This window comes from Tachypleus tridentatus, chromosome 5 (assembly GCF_004210375.1).
Source record: "Tachypleus tridentatus isolate NWPU-2018 chromosome 5, ASM421037v1, whole genome shotgun sequence".
Classification (NCBI taxonomy): Eukaryota; Metazoa; Arthropoda; class Merostomata; order Xiphosura; family Limulidae; genus Tachypleus; species Tachypleus tridentatus.
In genome coordinates, this window is record NC_134829.1 from 27638330 (window position 1) to 27661140 (window position 22811).

The following is a 22811-nucleotide window of genomic DNA, read 5'->3' on the forward strand; positions in this document are numbered from 1 at the left end:
ATATGTAACTGTTTTTCTGCCTTATAATAGTCAATGTTCTAGTCAGAAAAAAAAAATGATTTGTTTGTACCTCGTCAGCCTTGGCCGTTTCCTGATCACGCATATCGGGCGGCATATACGATATTGTAAATATTCAGAGAATCGGGCACGTATTAATATAGTGAAATTAACGCTTGTTGTATAACATTTATAACAGAGGTAGGATTGTTTGAAATTACTAGCAACTTGTCTAACAAAACATTTCTCAATAAAAAAAACAATCAGTTATTGTTTTTATTTCTTTAAACTCAGACATTGCAATTATTAGAAAGTCCTGTCCAGAAGTAACCCAACTCCGTTTGTTTTTTTTAAACCAGAACTAAAAATAGACTAAAAATAATTTTATAGCAAGTCCATATGTGGTTAAACTCTAACACCCCTGCTAATTATAATGCATCTAATCATTAAGTGAACGATATTATCAGGCATAATCCAAATACAATACTTGGCCTGTTTAGGAGAGTTAGACTAGTTCTTAATCCATATTTATACAAAGTTAAAAATTTAAAATATGTAAATATAGATGTAAAAGTTGACAATAATATCGATAATGAATATTAGTAAAATAACTTTAGAGAAAAACTGAAGTGTTTCATAGGTTACCAGTTGAGTAGGTAAGAATGTGTAGTGAACAATACATTGTAGCGTTTTTATGTTGTTTTTTATGGAATACCACACCCATACCCTTATATCACAAAAGAAGAAACATTTCTGGACTTCTCACCGCAGAAACTGTTAAGTCTACCTATAAACCACGTTATTCACGACACTGTTCTTTGTCTGGTTGGTTATTTTAGAATAATTCTTTGTAATGCAGTCTCTTCCTTTGTCTCTTTATTTATTGTTAAAATGCTTGTCTTACGATTTCCACACGCGGCTAGAGATCCGAAACGGTATGTGATTAAGTCAGTTGTGCAGCTGTGTAAGTATAAAAACTGTTAACGTGTGTGTCAGACCCATTTACTTCTTAGAAGAGCGTATTAAAGGAGGCAAGAAGGTTCTGAAGGTAACTAAAGGCTATCAAGTAGGGCCCTGTGAATCACATTTATTTTTTAAATGGAATCTACTGTGCATATATAGAATGGCACAAAGATGTAATGTACGTAAACATCTGGAAGAAGGTTGGTGCAAAAGTGTAACAACAAAAACAAATAGGTCCCAGTCTATAACTGAATTAAACACTTGATTCTAAGGGTGACCGTGATATAAATTCGAAAATATTTAATCGAAGCTTCGCAGGACTGTATTATCGAACTGGTATCTAGCGAGATAAAAACGTGTAATTTATAAAGATATATCACATTATAGAACTTTATATAGTTGTCCGATTTTATTTAAAAAACAACAATAAGTGAATGCTATAAAGACAGTGGTGTGGTGAATTTTCTTTGTTTTCAATTTAGGCACCCGTCCACGTATAATTTTTTGTATTACATGTATAACTGTAGATATGTACAGCTCAACTTGGAAATGTATATTCACATTGTCTTCAGTTAATTCTATATTACTTGAAAAGCTACGAGTTTTTATATATAATGAATGCTTTCTTTTGTTATACTTGCATATCTAATACCTAAAGAAAATATACGCACAAGACGCCACCTATAAGGTAACGAGTTGGCGGGAGGCATCATTTGTCGTGGGAAATCTTAAAATATATCTACCTCTGGTACGTGTGTACACGTAAAAACACTGACCAAGAGTGGGAATTTTTGTGATCTTTACCCTTCATTTCTGTCAAAGTTAAAAGTCCTCTTAGGTCCTTGTTAATTAGAACTCCTTATTGTACCTTGATATGGTGAGATAAGATAAGCAGTAGGTAAAGCCTGATTTGTGTTCAACATTTCGTGAGTTTCGAATTCTCCAGATGAGAGAACGTGGGATTGTCGGCCATGATCATGTTTCATTTACGGCTATGCAAGTGTTATTTATTCTCGTAAAGCAGTTTTAATTGTTTTTCTTCGTATTCATTCAGTTGTTCCGTCTTTATGGATGTTTTAACAGATGCATTCAGGTGTTCCGGTTTGATGGATAAATTAACAAACAGAATAATTGAAATTGAGTTTGAGAAACAGATAGAGCAAAAAATATACGAACTAGTACAGTTAAGTACAGATTGACAAAAGCTTATTAAGTAGTTTGAAAAACAATGTTAAAACGTTCTGCAAACTTACAGATCGGTTGTGGAAAATATAGCCGAAGTTTAAAGAATTTCAAAGTTTGATTGTATATTTTCATCAACTGTAAAAAATATTTATTTTCAGATTATGAGGGTCCAGCATGGCCAGGTGGTTAAGGCACTGGATTCGAAGTACGAGATTCACGGTTTCGAATCCTTGTCACACCAAACATGCTCTCCCTTTCAGCCGTGGGGGCGTTAGAATGTTCGGTCAATCCCACTATTCTTTGGTAAAAGAGTAACCCAAGAGTTGGCGATGGGTAGTGATGACTAGCTGCCTTCCCTTTTGTCTTACACTGCTAAATCAAGGATGGCTAGCGCAGATAGTCCTTGTGCAGCTTTGCGTGAAATTAGAAAATAAACAAAACAGATTATGAGTAGAGAAATGATTCACCCCTACCCCAAAAAATACCATCCCTTTGTTTAAATACAGCCCGTAATTCTCCACATAGTCTTGCGTTATTTGGTTCATTAATCTCTTTAATAAAGATGCAAAGTAAAAAGTTAGAGTCAAAAATACATTCTGTCATGCACTTCAGTAACAGAAAATCCAGTAACTGTGTAGAGAGAGGGATGGGATCAGATGTTTATTGTTCTTCTTTGTTAGTCAACAGTAGTGCCATCTGTAGCTAAAGTCTTAGAAATTATGAGCAAAAGTGCCCCCCCCCCGCTAGTACAACGGTAAGACTAAGGATTTACAACCTTAAAATCAGGGGTTCAATTCCCCTCGGTGGGCTCAGCAGATAGCCCGATGCGGCTTTGCTGTAAGAAAACACATACACACGAGCAAAAGTGAAGAAGAATGTTGTGATATGTCAGTCACACCAACGAGGCCTTTCGCCTACTATCAAGGCTAATCAGGCCTGCTGAGATATGACAGATATTAAGATTTAGATAGTAATTTAATATTAGAATATAGCATAAAAATACAAATATTCTAAGAACTCGACAGATTACGTCGTTTGCTATACTTCCTTGAATATTTGTGTAATTCTTATAAATTAGTGATTAAAAATACGGAATTTTTAAAAATAAATGCCACAGTGTGAACTTTATTCTCACAAACTGTTGGGATTTGGATGATATTTCATATTTGCCATTTAAATAAATAATGCCATTAAACCTATTGAATAGTGTTGGAGTATCTACAGCCCTGAATTTGATACAAAAACAAAAAGCATGCAAAATGTGGCAAAATTCTTTTTAGTTATACAAATACATAATACTAAAAATAAAACGAAAACCAGTTGTTTACAGTTTTATAATATTGATAAAAAATACGTAAGCTTCAAACTTTAGATGTTTAGAACTTTGGCTTTAAACAAGTTGATTTCAATATTCTTGGACAGAACTGGTAGTTTAAACTTAGTGATGACGAGAAAACTCACTTGTAGAGAAATGTATATATGTAAAAACGGCTAGTTTGGGTTGAGAAAATTTTTTTTTATGCAGAGGAGCGAACAACGTTTCGACTTTCTTCGGTCATTTACCTCTTTCTTTCTTTGTGAACCTGACGATGACCGATGAAGGTCGAAACGTTGTTCGCTTCTCTGCATAAAAAATTTTCTCAACCCAAACCAGCCGTTTTTACATATATAAGATAGTTTAAACTATAGTGAAATAAGTGTTACGTACTTGGGTAAGGACACGTAGTGTATATTGAAGTCCTAGAAATTTGTAAATAGTTTGTTACAGGATCTAGTTTTAGACAAAAAGTAGAAGGAATTTTGATTAGAGCCTTCGAAAACATAGTTATCTTCAACGTAGAAAGAGCCGCCTACTTGAATTTATTGATATTAGAGACAGTGTTTTTGATCAAAGATAGACTGAAACTGTCTCGAGTAGATTTTTGTTGACTATGGGAAGAAATGTATTGTAAGAACGATCTTCGTGTGCCTTACACAGGTCCGTAATTCAGGGCATTGCTTTTAATATAAGAACTCCTAAATACTGTCCACTTATGATGATTGAATGCTTATATAGACTGTAGAATAATTCGGGGTTTCATAGGTTATAGGTGAAAGTAACAGACTTTTGTTGGTGGTGTAAAACGTTGTTCATAGCTTCTCTACATGATTCTCCTTAGCTGCACCGAAACTGGTTTCAAACCTGTCAAATATAACAACAAAACTCGTTTAATGTTGACTCAAGCTGTACAAACGTTTAGGAAAAATAAAGAATTGACTTCATCAATATAAAAAGGTAAAGTTGCTTTCCGGGAGTATCATTCGTGGTCACCAACCAAACCCTATACACAAAGCCTTTTATTGTAAACAACTCGCTTCACGTTGTTGGTTCATGTGAAAGATCGCTCGATAAAACCACTTCTTACCATATGTAACATAAGGTGAAGCGTGGGATGAAATAGTGGAAAATAGCGTTATCCAAGATGGTAGTAAGTGTGCTTCTGTATGGGGGGTAAGTAGGATACTTCTATTTTTTTTCTCAGAATTTTAGTTTTTAATTTACAAAAAAATATAAATAGTTTTGCATGTAATTCCTTTTACTGCGCGCATGTTTGCGCAGTCAAATGATCATACCCAGTGTGAATTTTGTTACTGGCAGATATCAAGAATTTTCAGAAAGAGGCAACATAACTTAGTGCGGTTGGTGGTCGAGAGGTCAGCTTTAAGTGGTAAGAGACTATCGAAAACAGCTCTAGAAACAATTTGTGTGCGTGTGTGTGAGGAGAATGGACGTACTTCCTCTGGTGGATCCCACATTATAATAACTAAAGAATGAATATTTATATTCACAACCAAAGAGTGAAAATTCAATCCCCAGTTCGCAACGAGATTACATGTTCGAACCCAAATAGTGGATGCTTACAAACCCTAGTACATTGTTCGCACACAGAATAAATATATATTACACCAGTACACAGCTTACAATCGTCTAAGTAGCAGAATGTCAGCTCCAGTTTCAACAAGTCTTGCCTGTAAACGTAGTAGTGTCATCTATCCTAACAAGGATTTATAGAACATCATTACAAGAATTATACAAGAAACACCACTTTGGGCGCTAGTTTTTAGCTGGCTACGAACACTAGGTATTCAATTTGTTGTATCCATTGAGCTCCATTTGTCGCCGAGTCTAATATTTTCTTTCTCCGAGATTTATAAATTGTTATTGTGTTACCTCATGCCTTCTTTAAGCATCGAATTAATGTCGGAGAACATCTATGCAGGTAAAACTGGGAAATGTGCAGGGTTTCAATGAAATACCGAATTATATTTAAAAACAAATAGTCCAACCTGGACGTAGAAGCGCCATCACTGTGTAATGCCAGTTTCTGTAATGATCTACGTTGTTGAAGAATTTCCACAAACACTTAGTGTTTTATTCGTCATTTTTTACCATTTATGTTATTTACTTACAGCAAGAAATAAAAGTTAAACTGAACTTATATTTGTCTGCATGCTGATTATTTTATCTATTAGCTCTCCAGCGTTTGAGCTAAATGTTTTAAGTTTGCACGGTTATGCGAGCTGGAACTATTAATTCCACGATTCATGGGTAGCGTTCCACAGCAGTCATATTATGCACTTTGGATTAATGAGTTCGTTACAGGAGTGATGGTAACATCACATTATTCAACCACACGAGAAGTTCAAGAAATGGAGTTGATTTGACTTAACGCCTTTTCTTTAGTCTATCGGCTCAAAGTTAGATTCACGATATCAGGAAATCGCGTATGTTCAAAAGGTCTTAATATATAAATAACAAAAACTCCATAACCCTAGCGCTTTTCGAATGATGAATCTTTGTTCTTCAGGGGCAAACTGTGTCGGCTGAGTGTAGATTTGCCTTGTATATAGTTCCCCGCTGGTACTGCGGTAAGTCTACGAACGTACAACGCTAAAATCAGGGGGTTCGATTCCCCTCGGTGGACTCAGCAGATAGCTTGATGTGGCTTTGCTATAAGAAAACACAACCCCACACACTCTTTGTATATATCTTTAAATTGTCATTTTAAAACGTTAGAGTCGTCAGCTGCTTTTATTTAAACTGTGCACAAGAACTGTCAGTCGAATATATCGTATATATCTTAGCGCGAAAAGTATAAATTTCAAGACTGCTAACGCAGAATTCGGGACTAGATACCCATAGATAGCCCACTGTGCATCATTGGACTGTCATGGACGTACGTTATGTAAATTCAGGATTAATGAAGGGATATCTTAAGATATAAAAAGATTACTCCCTTGTATGTAGTTCTAAAAAAAACAACGCAAAAAACCTCCAAAACACAAAATGGTAAACCACAAACTTGCATGCATCTCCGCATTGACCCAACAAACATTTATACCAAATTTAGTGAAGTAGTAAAAATTATCAATCTTTTAACGAACTCACGACCCCAGTGAGTGAAACGTAATTTATTCTCTTTATAAAGGGGCACGAACACGGAATCTCCAATCGTACGACCCTATTTTAAATTAGATTAAGCATTTAAAATCGCCTAAACCAGTTGTGGGTTTTAATTCGGAAAATAGGAACCTCTAATTTTTAAAAGATTAATTCATTCTTGGATACATCTATCTACAGTGGATTTTACCGATTCTTCGCCAAACGATCTTAGCCAAGTGATTCGTTTCTCAAATAAAGATAAATTTCATCTGTCAAAGTACTCTCTCTTTGAGTAAACATGGTCCTCTGGGAAAGTTTACTCGCTTGAAGAGTTGCCTCTAACTTTAAAAGGAGTGAACCATGTCTAAAATTTAACCTTTTTAAAACTGGCTTTTGTCTTAGCAAGTGAGTTTTCTAAAGGTTACAATGTTTGACTCGTCGATTTTGAGCCTATTTACTTAAGCCTTTGACAAGGGGCTGTGTGATTTTATGTAATGAATATCAGTATATTTTTATGCATCACGGAAATCTTTAAGAAAAGACCCATTATTTACATCACAGGAGATCAGTACGCAGTGAACATTTGAAAATTGAATTTTAGTAACTTAGTTTGTATAGAAGTGTCCAGCGTGCAGTGGAAACTATTCATTAAACGCACGAGTTGGAAAGCCTTGGACATTAACACACCCGTTCATTAAATGCATCCGTTGGAAAGATTTGCTTTTAAATTTTTAGGCGTCTTTTCTGTTTGTTCTCGAGAGTTTTAAAATGTTTCGCTGGTTTGTCGTTTTTGATTTATAAAGTAATTACCTTTGTATGATGCATTTATTTACCTTTACATTGATTTCATGTGTATACACGTGGTTTTTATTTTAAGTTTGTCTAGGAAACTCGCAAATAATAAAATTTCCTTAATTGAACAGCGAACAACCTGCTTCACTTTTGAACTAGATATATCAAGTTCCAATAGATTTAACTTAACCTTGTCGAGCACCTAGATAAGAGTTTGTGCTTACATCACAGTGCGTGGTGTTACTTGCATGTTTATTATGTTGACTGCTAGAGAAGAGAGTAGTAAACAAGCTACAGATTACTCCTTTGAACAGGATGTATTCCACAGTAAATACGGAAGCCTGCCCATATATCTACTTCATGCCTTTTACAAGTTTCACTGTGGTTTACTTTTGAATATTTAAATTGGTATACAATTTTATATTAATCTTCAAAATAAAACAGTGCTGCAATCATGTTCGTTTTACGTGGAGCCAAAACATTTATTTGTATTACAGAACTTAAATGTTATCTGGATATAAGTCAAATAGGTTATAATACTGATAAAAACAACAAAACAAGAAAAACATCATTTTTTATTAGGTTTAAGACGGTGAAAGTGTTTTGTACACGAAGCATAGTTAGGTTGTAGGATAACTAATATATATGATGTGGAGTCCAGACTGTTTCGAACAAAAAACATTTACACTGAATAGTGATCCAGATAGAAACTTAACACTAATCTGTGTAAAAGTAAAAATTGACTTGTTAGACTAGCGAATTTCTTTGGTCTTCGATGACTCATTCTTAACTTTGCCTTTGGCAAGAATCTGTAATTAATGAAGACAATAATTAATGAGTCCACGATAACTTATAACGAGAGTGCTTCCCGATTTTGGACAGCTTTGGTTGCTTCATTACTGGCGATACATATTCTATAGATGTTCATCAGGACCTCTTGAGGAAACTAACTGGTTAAGGTTCGTTCACTATTGAACCATACTTTATAATTTACAGGCCTAACTGAGATATATCGAAGCCTATTGCTGGTGTACGTGACTTGGGGCACGTACGCAATGGCGTCTCCATGGCTGTCTTTAGAATTATTCAGTCGCTGCATATCATTGGCTATCAATCTATAATTTAAAATACCCCCTAGTGAGATTTATTAAGGAGTGTGTCATGTTTATCTATTCAGGCGTTCTCTTGCAATAACATAGATGTATAAGTGGGAACATTAAAATTTTCAACACAAGCGCTGTGATTGGATGATGAAGTTGAACTGTCCTGGAATCTTTGGTCCTTATTAAAACCTATCAACAATCGAAAGAGAGCAGAAGTTCTAGAGACTCGTTTGTGGTAAAGTGTAGTTTTCTTACACTACTTTTACGACATGTGTCGACTAAATTTTGCGCCAACGAGAGATCCTAGTGATGTTAATATCACCCAGAGCTGCGCCTTAAGATACGGGCACGAACCTCCAGGAAAAGTAAGTTCTAGAGAAATTTACACATAATTATTACGAATAGTTTTTCAGCGAGCGTGTTAGATTTTAGTGAATTTTAGCTTTATTTGATTAGACAGACAAATGACAATATTTTGTTGTAGAATTGGCTTCATATGGTGCGTGAAAGGAAGAAACTATCTCGTGACATAACTCTGAAAATTTAACCTCGTTTTTTGTTTTTTGTAGTTAAGAATAACAAAAAATATTACTTTTGTTTCGTGCTAATGAATGACTGTAAGGCAAAATTTGAGTAAATACATTTTAATTTAATTTTATAAGCCAAATAATATATGTCGCATAGAATTGTAGACCTTTCATTTCGCATTGGAAATTTCATCTTTTTCATTTCTCCTTATGGCCAGGTGGGTTAAGGCGTTCGATTCGTAATCTGAGGGTAGCGGGTTCGACTCTCCGTCCCACCAAACATGCTCGCCCTTCCAGCCGTGGGGGCGTTATAACGTGACGGTCAATCCCATTATTCATTGATAAAAGAATAGTCCAAGAGTTGGCGGTGGGTTGGGATGACTAACTGGTTTCCCTCTAGTCTTACACCGCTAAATTAGGGACGGCTAGCGCGGATAGACCTGGAGTGGGGCTTTGTGCGAATTTCAAAACAAAATTATTTATCATTTTACGTCCATTAGTAAGACTAGAATTAGGAAAGCAACGCAGATTTCTTGACTTAAACTTTGAATTTGATTTCAACAGAAACAAAAAGTCTTAAAAGCGATAGACATTGAGTAGTGTAGATCCTGATGAGGTAGACAGAATGTTAAACCTTGTGTTAGTACTTGTTTTCAACGTTTCATTATATCCGTGTGGATTTTATATGTAGAATTTTAAATCCTTTATAGTTTCAGGTGTTTTGTGCCTATTATTTATTCTCTTATGTGCGAGCTATACATGTGTAAATTTTTACAGTATAGCTTCTCCGGTGTAAATCTGTTAATGATGGGTAATCAGTTGTGTATATAAGCAGATTTCCGTTTGTACGAAAGAAGACTGAGTGTGTAAGTTTTGCTTCTTCATGTGGCAGATGATGAAAATTAAGGTTTAACTTTTCAGTCTTTCTGGTGAAGCTAAGAGGTTAAACGTCTAAAACTGCTTCTAAGTTCGTTGCATTGGACCGTATTTGCGAAGTTAAAAACAAACTCCGTTTAACATGGAGGTTGTCAAAACAACTTCAACTAACATACTAAACTGGCTACGTTGCTATGTTTTAACATAATCACCCGTCGTGTGTGTCTAACAAGGTGTTCCTATTGTACAGAGAAACTGAAAGTCCCTCAGTTTGTAACTGTTAATAGAGATCAATGGTTCTGTAACTGGTAGACGCGATATAAATTGTTTGAGAACTGCATCCGGCTCGTTTGATTGGTCTGTGTAATGGAAAATGCGTATTTAAAGCAGAAAATACACGTTGAGATCTGAATGTATTGCGTTGTGCACAAAAAGAATCGTATTGAATTTAGCGAGGAGGGTTCGTTAATTGTGTTCATACTAGAGGATTAACAGCGTGTTCGAACTGCACTGTGAATCCAAATGCTTCATGGTGGTCGTCTGTTTGTTGTAAAAACATGCTTAGCACTTCTGAGCTGTGGTAATGCTATAAGAATGGGCAAATCCCTCAGTTCGACCAAACACGAGTAATCCAAGTGTTGGTGATGGATTCTGTTAACTGCCTTCCCAGTTGTCTGTCACTTTCAAAGTTAAGGATGGTTATTGCGTGTACAGATAGCCTTTTTTGTAGCTGAGTGTGAAACTACAAAACTAACGTGCCTTAAGTGGTTTTCTTAGTGGATAGCAGAATTGCATGTAAAACTAATTATACAGCACGTTTGAAAACCGTAAAAGGAAAACTAATTAAAGAATTGCTTTAAAACATACGATGGCTTGGTAGTTTGTTACGACCGGACTGATACACTGTTTATTACCCTACGTAGGAGTATTTCTCGCTGTTGTCTTTATTTATGAACGTGAATGCGTCAGTAATGACGTAATGCACATCGTGAGATACAAGTAGTGAGTTATAGGATAACTAATATGCGTCCTCTCTCATTAATCATTTATTACAAGTAATTTAGGCTTATTAATTCAAAAGAAAGGGTTATATTTATTTACATATATTTAGATTTAAGATGCAGGGGCGAGAAAGGTAGGCAGCAGTGTGATAAACAGAACCAGCAGATAATCGTGTTTGTTGTATACATTATCTTAAGGCGGGATTCATTACGAGTGTAAAAGAAAAAACCATCACCAGATGATCTTGTACAGCAGCTCAACGAACACTTTTTGTTACCAGTTGTCAAAATTACAGCATTATATTTTTGTTACAAGGTGCTTTACATGAAGAATAATTAACTTCTTAAATAACAATTTCAACTCGATGTTACTGAAAACCGGATCATTACTCCTTTATGTTGTTTTCGTTTTCAAGGCGAATTTCATATACTTTATCTTCAGAATCTATATAGTTGGTATACGGTGGACCCAGAAAAAGACAATCACGCACTTTGAGTATCGATATAACATTGTGCAATGAGCATCGTTTGCGTTCCTGACGTCATAAAATTTATTCTAAACATTTCTTTAAAATATTTAAATTTCAAGATTGTAGTGATTTCATTACTTAAAATTAACTCTTTTAAATTAACAATAATTTAAAAAAATGAACGACTGATCTAAGTACCGAAGTGAAGACAGTAGAATGATGAACGGCGGAACTTAGTATTTAAGTAAAGAGACGCTATAAATAGTCCCACTAGTTAAAAAATTTAAACATAATTTTTGCTATTATAAAACTGGCGCCCGCGTCGTGCCAAACATGCTCGCCCTCCCAGCCGTGGGGGCGTTATAATGTGACGGTCAATCGCACTATTCGTTGGTAAAAGAGTAGCCCAAGAGTTGTCGGTGGGTGGTGATGACTAGCTGCCTTCCCTCTAGTCTTACACGGCTAAATTAGGGACGGCTAGCACAGATAGCCCTCGAGTAGCTTTGTGCGAAATTCCAAAACAAACAAACAATTATAAAACTGTACAAATAGCAAAACACTTTTTTATAGCTCCAAACAGAACTCTTTCCACTATAAACAATCCCTTATTTTTCGAAAACTGCTAACGACATAGTGACTACCGAGAAGTTACCATGTTTTTCCGTTTTATATCTGAGAAGTATATGCAGATATACTTTTGGTGTTGCGTCTGTGTTATTGGTGTTTAGGACGCTCGACTCGCAGTCGCCGTTTCGAATTCCCGTCACATCGAACATGCTCTCCTTTCAGCCGTGGAGGCGTTATAATGTTATACTCAGCTATGATTCATTATAGGAATTGTAAGACGTGAATATGAAAGAGCAAACAAAAAACGTTCCTTTCTTATTATGCTCGATAGGGCACGGTTAACGTGTCTAACTGTGGATCGAAGGGTCTAGGATTCGAAACGCAGTGGCGCTTAAAAACAAATTTCGCACTTTAAACTTCGATTGCGTTATAAAATTCACCATTAATCCCAATTTTGGGTTCAAAGAGCATAACAAAACCCTAGTGGCGGCGGGTTCTGTTGCTGGCTGCATTCTCTTTGGTCAATATTTTAAAGTTCAGACGACTAGACTTGAATATAAGAGTTTCTGATCTGGCCGTTTATCGCACATGAGCAAAAGATGCCTTCAGGTTAAAAAAAATCCATCTCTCCATTGTACTATGTATATTATATAGGTCGTAAAATATGGATTTAATGTTGCTGTCACATTAGATACTCAACCGTTAATCTCGAGATATTTATTAAATTACTTAGATCTAAACGTACGTTCGTTGTGATTGAGACTGGTCTTTTGGTGGGACAGAACTGTAGAAGATAATATAGCGATTCCGTAATTAATCGCATAGAAAATTAAAATTTCTTGGAAACTATTCATTAAGAATTTCACTAAATGCTAAGAGTAAGATGAACAAGTATTTTATTTGTTTATTAAGGTTAGAGATAATCTGAAAGCCGAATTATCTGTCAGACAAGAAGTAAAATGTTGGGTCAAGATTATTTTTTTTTTTTTCTCCTCAAGTTTTGCTGAGCTAACGATACACATCTTGAGAGTTTTGCTCTAAGACACTAGATTATAAAATCGGAACATTTTTATATCTTTAAAAATGATTAGTTTTTCATCCACTTTGTGCGAACTTCAAACGATAAGCGGATAAGATCTGTGAAAATTCTTTCAGCCGGATTTGTTCGTCCATTTCAGTTAAACACGGTTTGTAATAAAGCAATTTTTGTTTTGCTCGTGCTTGTTTTAAAGGTGATCTCGAAACGTTAGTAAGGAAGCATAAACTTCAACCCAATATATGTAGGTGTAGCTTGTTATATATTTGTTCTATAAGTCAATATGGATTTGTATCAAACATGAGAGTATATAAAATGAGAAGTATTTCTACAGATTTGAGTTTCTTAGGATTGTAAAAATAGCATGAGAAACTTTTGGATTAGTTTAATTCTCGAACTGTTCGAAAACAACATAAGTAGTTTTCTATCTCTGTTAAATACATTACAAGAAGGTTAAACCAAGTGATTTATAAATTATTTTTAGGTTAGGCTTAGCCAAGATGCAGGTCAGAAATTCCAAGATTCGAGTCTCAAAATTTTGTTGAGTACGCTCTGCATCTTAAGTTATAACTGTAACAGTTTTTTTGTTTGGTTCGTAGTCGCGTAGGTAGCGGGTGATGCTGATTCATTGTCCTTTTTCTGGTCAGTGCTGAGTTAAGAACACCTATATTTGAACTTTGGAATTTCTGATCTAGTCGTTTGACCAGTGTATTTAAATTAGATTTAAAACATTACAGTTAAAAAGTTATTTTAATAGCCCTTTTCCCACCAGAAATTGACGAAGCGAGGACTAGCAAACACGATAGTCAATTGTAGATTAAAAAAATGAATATAAAATGTTATCTGACAACTTTATACTGGTATGAAAGAATGGCTTTGAATCAGATTAACGCGCCAGACGTTGTTTCTGCTTGTTATATGACACGAACAATGACCAGTAAAAACTTCAAACGATTGCTATTGGTGGACAGTTGATAACCTTTCAGTGCAAATTAATATAGCTGAGTTCTTCCTGTGACAGGAAGGAGTTGATGCAAGGTTGTTCATCCTTAAAAGAACGTCAAGGGTCAGCGTTTAAAAATTCACACGATTTCAAATGTAGACTAAAGTCGTGAGATCAGGTCAATTAATCTGCGTCTTTTGTTTCTTTCCATTGAAGCCCCGATCTACCTAAACCTTATTACTTTACGCATGGTTAACAACAAAAAATGGCTTCTCCCTTTCTAAGACATTCTGATGAGTGTTATACGGCGATTAGCCTGTATTGTCTGAGACTAAGCTATCTGTACGAAGCGAGATGAAGTGAAATATAACAGTTGTTGCTCAAACAACAACAAAGTTATATATGTACACGCACAGAAAGAGAGATCATGCTTTATTGGTAAATTATTTCATTGTTAATCAGGTTGCTTGAGATTATTTTGATATTCATGCATGAGGTCGTATAAAAATTGTCACCTTAACCATATATAAGATATTAGATAATATTCATTCGTACATTGATAGTCCGACACCTGATAACGTTTGATCTCTTGATTCACATACTCAGTAACATCAGAGTTGTGATAACTTGTTATTCATTACAAAATGCCATGAAAGATCTTGCTGTTAAAAGCAGTGATTATTGCAGTCAGGCATATTGAAAACAGTGCATTTTGAATTTATTATAACTGGATCTGTTGTTTAGGTATAGTGAAAACTGCATTTTTACTTTATTACAATTGAACGTGTTTATATATGCTTTTAGATTTCGTTACATGCTTCACCGATCTGACTATAGCTATGTGTGGTTGTTAAACAGTTATTTCACATAATTATCATTTTTGTTGTGTGAAAATATTCGAGAAATACCGTCCATTTGGTTTTTAATTCATTTTGAAAAAAATAATAATTTACCGGAGAGTTACGTTGTTGTTTTCAAATATAACTATGTTCTCATTTTTAGATAGAGTACTTGATTCTTTACAAAGTGTTTTTTTTTTTTTACTGAAAACGAAAACAAGAAAATGGTGGTATCTATGACAATGGTACATGCATGTTCGATAATGTTTCTGAAAGTAATAAACTGAAAAATAAATTATATATACCAAGTCATGTGTAAGTACGTGTTATGTATGTGTATTTATTTATATGCAAGTACGTGTTGCGTATGTGTGTTTATTTATATGTAAGTACGTGTTGCGTATGTGTGTTTATTTATATGTAAGTACGTGTTGCGTATGTGTGTTTATTTATATGTAAGTACGTGTTGCGTACGTGTATTTATATGTAAGTACGTGTTGCGTATGTGTGTTTATTTATATGTAAGTACGTGTTGCGTATGTGTGTTTATTTATATGCAAGTACGTGTTGCGTATGTGTGTTTATTTATATGCAAGTACGTGTTGCGTATGTGTGTTTATTTATATGCGTATGTTGCGTGTGTGTGTTTATATGCAAGTACGTGTTGCGTATGTGTGTTTGTTTATATGCAAGTACGTGTTGCGTATGTGTGTTTGTTTATCGATATGTAAGTAGATGTGTTTGTGTATTTATTTATCAACTCGTATATAAGTGTTGTGTACGTATATTTATTCATCATGTCGTACGTAAGTACATGTTATATTTGTGTATTTATTTATCAGACCATATGTAAGTTCACGTAGTGTATATGTATTGGTCACCTGGTGAGACAGTGGCAAGTCTTCGGTTTTACAACGCTATTTAATTTTGATGAAATTAACTTTTAGGTTATGTGTGATCACTCATCATTCAAAAACCACAGACACATCAACGGAAACTTGAGTACATGAATAATTACTCCCTGATTAACAGAAAATGATGAAACTTTATTTTTTGTAACGTTAACAAAGCGGGTCATAGTCTATATGTGATAGTTCAAGTTACAGATTGTTTTTACTTGTGCTTTAAAAAGTTATTGCTCCCAGTGGACTTACAACACGAGAAACCGGGTTTCGATACTCATGGTGGGTAGAACACATTGTGTTAGCTTTGTGCTTAACTTCAAACAAAAGTAAAAAGGTTTTAGTACTGGTTTTCTTTGTTGAACTTGATGGAATATTGTTTCTTAAGAGTTTTTCTTATAGCAAAGTCAGGCTATCTGCTGAGTTCACCTAATTGTTTCGTAAGCAACACATCCGTATACAGTTAGAAAAAAGTATTTCCACCAAATCAGTTATGTGTCGTAGCTCAAATATTTTGCAGTTGATTTGGCACAGTCATACTTAAGAAGCTAAATAAATACGGCTTTCATTAATTGTTAAGAAACTAATGTAAATACATTTTAATTTAAAAAATCAACTGTTTTGTCATGATCAGTGTAAAATATCAAAATAAAAAGACATCAGTTACTTCAAGTGAAATCTTTAAAGGGAAATAAACAAATCGTTAAAACTATGTGTAATCAGAATTATCTAGTAATAGGTATCTTAGTTTAATTTCTATCAGTCGTGTAGATCTGTTAGCTCTCTCTCATTTTACAGTGAACGTTATTAAATACCTTTAACAGCACGTTTTCTTGCTTTAATGTATTGAAATGAATTGAGAGTTGAATTACGTTGATTAAAATGTTTTCATTTCTTCCGCTAGGTGTTGGAATGGCTGTGCCAAAGTGGGCAGGAGACACTCGACAAACACCAAGTTGTTGCAGATTCGTTGCTTACTATTAAAGAACAAGAAGGAGAGTTCGAGAAGTTTTATTTTTTAGCGATGGTAAGTATGGGTGTGTTTATCTTAGTAGCATTATATTAAGGAATGAAAGTAGATATCTTTAAATTACACTCTATACATTTTGTACGATATGAGCATTTATAAGAGTTCTCCAGTACTTTTTATACACATCCAAAATAAAAAGTGACAAAACTTCACGCAGAAACTCCAAAACTTAACTTTTAAACTTAAAAAAATTATTATTGCATCACGTTTCCAAAGCCAAACTCTGTTACACGTAATAAATTAATGCACACTTCAGAAATATGAATATAAATACCATTTTACTTATTTTTAGAGAAGTCTAGACATAATATGTGCGTGTATTCCTTTTTTGTTTTTGCGAAACGCAGATGTTGTGTTAAACTATACGTTTGAATGTTTCAGGTCCGTTTTACTTCATTAAAGCAGTAGATTTTAAAATACATTTCAGTAATATAGAAATTATATGTAATACGTTGTTTCTCCTTCATTTTTTTAGTAGAATTATGAGAGTAGCCGTTTTGTCGAAGTAGTGACAGAGCTTTAGGTCGCTGTGATAAAAAAACAAACACGTAAAGCTAAATGTAAAAGGTATATAATTACAATCTGTTAGCGTTTTGTTGTTGGAACCCACACGTCTGCTCTGTCCTATATCTGTTTGTTGCTGTAGTGGTTTTTATTAAGCACAAAGGTTGTACGATAGGCTGTAAGTGCTATGTCCACCGCAGGTATTAAAATCTGAATTTAACATTGTAAGTACTCGTGCTTGTGAACCATGGGGAGAAGGAAGGGGTATTCTGAAAGTGGTGTCTGTGGGAAACATCAAGTATATTTCTGTAACCAAATTAAAATAAAGAAAAAAAACGGAATCGATTATTTTAGTTTCAAATCCGTTATAAAATCAGAAGTAAGACATAGCACTAATATTCTTTAGCGTCTAGAATTAAGATTGCGTCTGTTTTGTATATCATTGAACACATCATGAGACAATGATTGTAACTGTGGGCTGAACTGGTGGTCGTCTAGCAGTTTGGTGTGAATGAATTGTGTCAATATATGATGGCCAAGGTTTCTTTATTACTTGTAAAACTGGTTACAAGTCAAGTAGCAAGCTGTGCTCCCACATTGAGTGCTGTTTTTAATTCGCACATCACGCCCATAACGATATCAACATGTAAACCTAGAGTATTATACGTCTTCTGTCTATGTACAGGGTGAGCCGACAAAAACATAAAGGTAATAGGTGAACAGTTTCGTGCCAGTAGCGATGTTGAAAGTTACAGTTTTGTGTAGTGGACAAGGAGAACCATTGTGTAGGTATCTAAATTGTATAATTTGCTAAGTGTGTACCTGTGACGTATTTAAACACCTAATGCAACCTTGATCACCGGTTTAATGGAACAATTTGTCGTTTAACCTACCCAGTATTGTTTGTTACGGGGGTTAACTGTTATTTCGGGGAACACGTAACATCTTACCCCTAGAGTATTGTTGTAGAACGTAAGTGTCAAGAGGGTTAGACAAGTGGCGATTACTAGTGTAATCTCCACAAAAGCAGGTTTTAATAGCCAGTGTGAATTTGTTTGTTTTAATGGATGACAACGTCAGTGGTTTTTTTTTTTATTACTACCGATATATAAGCATTCTGTAGTTACATCACGCTGTGTTATGTCGAACCTGAGGACGAATTTTGAAAATGAATAATTGTGAATTCCTTCAACAGTGTTTGGTTGACAACCTCTAAACTAAAGTGCAACATTTAATTTGTTATACATTTACTGTTTACGTCCATCTTGGCTTTGTATTTACTAAATATTTATTGAAAACGGTAACAGTCGGTTTAAAAATGAAGCTTGAGATTCACAAAGCTATACTTCTGGTCACGTTAGTGACGTTCACACTGCTAAAAATATTACACGTTCCTATTCGCTACAGTATTTACTAAATCAACCAGTATGCACAAAACTGTTTGCTACCTTCGCTTGCTGTCAGTATGCGTGTAAGACCTATCAAAACCACAATGCTTTAACTAGCTGTATAGGGTCTGCCCCTACACTACCGCAATACTAGGTATAGCTTGGTGTTGTGTAGGTATTAAGTGAAAGTAGAGAATCATATTTTATCACATGTAAGCTACTTTATTTACCATATCCAGTACCAAAGAGGCCTTTCCTTAATACCATGATTCCTTGTTCGATATCATCAACTTTTATTAAGATGTATGGTATGTTGTGTAAGTTGTCTTAGTGTCTTTCAACTACTATAACATTACATTAACTTACTACCCGTTCACTATACTTCAGATGTTAAACACTTACTTCCCTGCTTCAGAATAAAATATCCTCTCAGGTTAATTCGTAAAGCTTCATTAATGTTTATTTACCTTAATGTCAGCTGACAGGTGTTGTGAATTTCTCAACGACACAAATACAACAATTCCACTTAATTTTTACTGATATCAAAATTACCATAAAGAATACTAATCCATTTTATAACGAGAAACGTTACAGGCATTTTATTTCCAACTAAAATTTTGACAAATTTCAAGCTTTAAAATTCTTCCAAATCGTAAAACGGTTTGTAGAGACTTAATTGACCCACGTGTTAAGGTGGAGACGTTGTTACATGATAGACAGGTAGCTTTTGTTAAATAAAATAATTTGAGAAACAAAAGCATCTATTTTCACTCAGTGATGTACGATTCAATATGTTTTGTGAAGACATGAATGAAACACTACTAACAAATGTAGAATCATAATTCGTAATCATTTACGCTTCCAAAAGTGCTTAGTTTGATAAACCTGGATTTTGAGATGTTAAAAACATATAATCTGAGGTCACTTCGAATACTTGCATAAAATATTTATACCTATAAAAGTAATAACAATAAATATTTTTGTTGTATTTTTATAGTTTTATTGAGACATTTTGGGTGATATTGCTTTTATTTTCGAAAATCTAAAGACAAGGGGTTATATATATATATATATATTTATGTACAATTAAACGTACTGTTATTCTATAGAGAAATAAAAAAGTTAGATAATAAAGTTTATTGCAAAAATTATAAAGTGTGTATACCCTCTAATTAATGGTTACATATTCATTCTCTAAGTTTGAGTAAGTTTTTTTCTATGTATTTAAATGGAGGTAAAGGTGTGAACAATATAAATAACTAGTATTCAAAACTTAAAAACTAATCTATGCGAGTAGGTGTCATGCTGCGTATGTTGGAAAACAAATGTGCGCATCTGCTGATAATACCCTATTGCTGAAAACAGGCGTCAGCTTGGTATTAATTATAAATTAATATTTCAATTTTTATTATTTTTTAAAACTTAAGACAAAACGTACTCCGATTAGTCACGAAGTTGGCTATTTCATATAATACTAATTACTTTTAACATAAAGTTCAAACAGTATTACATGTGACGTGCTTCTGACAGTTCTCAACTAATAATTAAGAAAAATGCATTGCCAAAGACGGATAAAACAACTTCAATGTCCGAACACCAACCAGCTCAGTTGAAAATAAAAGTTCAGTCCAGAAACAATTCACACTCTGCTGGTTTTATTATAACGCACGTGGTTAGTTTGGGCTCCTCGACATTTCTTTATTGAAATCTCATGTGAGTGAAACGCAACCTCTGGGGTTAGATGAATTTTTTTAAACTGATGCGTTTTGTTTTTTCTACATTATTGTGTAAATGTTCTTGAACCAGTTTAATTCAAACTAAACTGTAGATGTCAAGTGTTGAACCAGTTGATATTATATTTCCGAAGAAAATGGATTTTTAAGTGCGTATGCTCACTTTATGAAATTTAAGCGTGGGTTGTCATGACAACAAGGCTTCAAATACCCCCGAGCTGTAAAACCGCCGCAGAGTGGGCCGGGCATTTTCCACCGTCCCAAGCGCGTCTCAATGATCACGGGAGTTCAGTTATACAGTTCGTAGAAACAGTATGCGTGGTCCAACAGCACAAGAAAGTTCGAAATAATGCGTTGTCTTTCGTTGTGTGAAGAAGGTACTTTACCAGATGATTCGAAATTACAAAATACGGTAAGAGTTTGAATGGTCTATCATTAATATGCACAAGGATTGTACTATGAACAAAACATGTTAAAACTTTGTAAACTGAAGCCGAACGTGGCAGAATTACAGTGGCAGAAAGTCGTGACTAAGTTCTTGTGACGTCATTTAGAACCACATTTCTTTCAGTTACGAACTTTAGATGTTTCCTCTCCTGTCATTGCTGATGATTTTCATCAGAGATATAAACCACTGCAAACTCCGTATCTTTTCAGTTTCACTACTTATAAGCTATAAATGGCTCAATTTCGAATATTTACGAAGAACAACCGAGATTACCCAATAAATCAGCTTTTAAGTGATTATTAATAATCTTTATATATGTAATTAGTTCTGCTAAAATTAATCGTTAATTTGTCTTTAAAAACGTAGTTTGCTTTGATTGGTAATTAATATATGTTCTAAAAATACGAAAAGTGTGGGTTGGTGTAGACTTTACACTGTAGAGAGTCTGAGAGCCTCTCAAACTTGCTCAGGCACATGAGCTTAAAAATCTTATTTTCGTCTATGTCACTGAAGTTGTTCGAACACAAGAATTCCATTAGATGGAATGAAGATCTAGGTGCAGGACAGTAAACAAGATAATTAGATTGTTTAGTATATAAATTAATTTAAGATTATTTATACCCCCCTGTAGGCAGAACACAAATAGTCCTTTGTGCAGCTTCGTGCTTACGTTAAAAACAATTTATATATATGATACATAGTTGCAAAAAGAAACAGACACCACTTGAAATGCAGATTCATAAAAACAAAACCGGATAAGTTTAACCAAACCGTAGGTAGTCAAGGAAACAGTTACTCATTCTGAAGACAATGGCGGTAATTTTAAGCTCTCTACGTAGCGCGACTCAAGGTAACGTTAATCATAAAGGTTGGACTTGAAGTGAATTTAGTGTCAGGCTTATTTTGTTGTTGTTCGCCACTGAAAGTGTTTTTATTACTAGTATGTTTAATGTTGTTTAGTATTTATTCGATTGATTAATATAACTGAATGCTGTTTCTTTTCATTCTGCAGAGATACGTTCAAAGAGGACAAAAAAAAAAACGTGTCAGAAACGCGAAACTGCGGTTGGAAATTTTTAAGAAAGAAGTTAAAAGTTTAGAAGCCATAACTTCTACAATTAATAACATAACGTTTTATGTGATCTATGTTCCTTGTATCTCACATGGTATTTCACTTACTAGATGTTTTAGTGCAAACTCTGTTCTTTTGGTTATAGATGAATTACTTGCATCTGAATACAGATTTCTGCGTATAAATAGGTGCTGTATAAAGTAACGGTAGTTGGTGTTCTTTTATTCACCAAGAGTGCGGGGAAGGTCCGAAAGTGTTTTACCCTCGCGAACAATGAAACAAAAATGTACATGACTTAAACGATAGCATTCTTCCCCCCCTCCTGTTTTTGATTCTAGATTATTGAAACAGTTATTCATTGTTAAATCCACATGGTAGCACTTTGTGTACGAGAAAAAAAGAGTACCAGACGCTGTGACACCTGTTTCAGAAGTTTCTGATGACGCGCTGTAACCAGGTCGACCAAACTTTTGGCTTTAGACGGGAACTGTGAACCAGTGGAGCGTGATATTCGTTCCCCAATGGTTAATCTATTGTCCGTGATTTGTAGCACTCAACAAGAAAGTCAATTAATGAAACTATTTAGGTGAAAGTTAATTCACAGGGTACATACAAATCAAGAAAGTAGGATCAAAATAATGTTTTTCAAAGATCAAAACGTAACAACAGTATCTGACCACATTTCATCACTTCTCTCTGCTCTACTAGCCTGCAAACAAAGTACATTTTCACTACTAAGATATCAGTCGTTTTTATAGTTGTTTTCCAGTTGCCGAGTGATAGAAAGTTTTCAACCATTTTTACTAATTTTAACGGAAGAGAAGGACATTGTGCTGTGTGTGCGTGTTTTTTCAAATGGCCTAAAGTGATTATAGCGCACTTTCCTTCCCGATAAAATAAGGGACAGCGGTAACATTACGGACTTACAACGTTAAATTCTGGGGCTCAGTTTTCTGTGGTGAACATGACAGATAGCCAAATGTGTCTTTGTACTAAAACTAAACCGTTAAAA

General features: G+C 34.6%; 1 protein-coding gene across 9 annotated transcripts in view; it reads left to right on the top strand.

Moving 5' to 3' along the window:
• LOC143250793 (puratrophin-1-like) overlaps positions 1 to 22811 on the top strand; it is a 208357-nt gene that overhangs the window by 171339 nt on the left and 14207 nt on the right. For all 9 annotated transcript variants that reach the window (XM_076501789.1, XM_076501788.1, XM_076501792.1 and 6 more), the window contains one exon: positions 16529 to 16651. In XM_076501789.1, coding sequence (XP_076357904.1) covers positions 16529 to 16651 — 123 coding nt within the window. The remainder of the gene's footprint in view (positions 1 to 16528; positions 16652 to 22811) is intronic.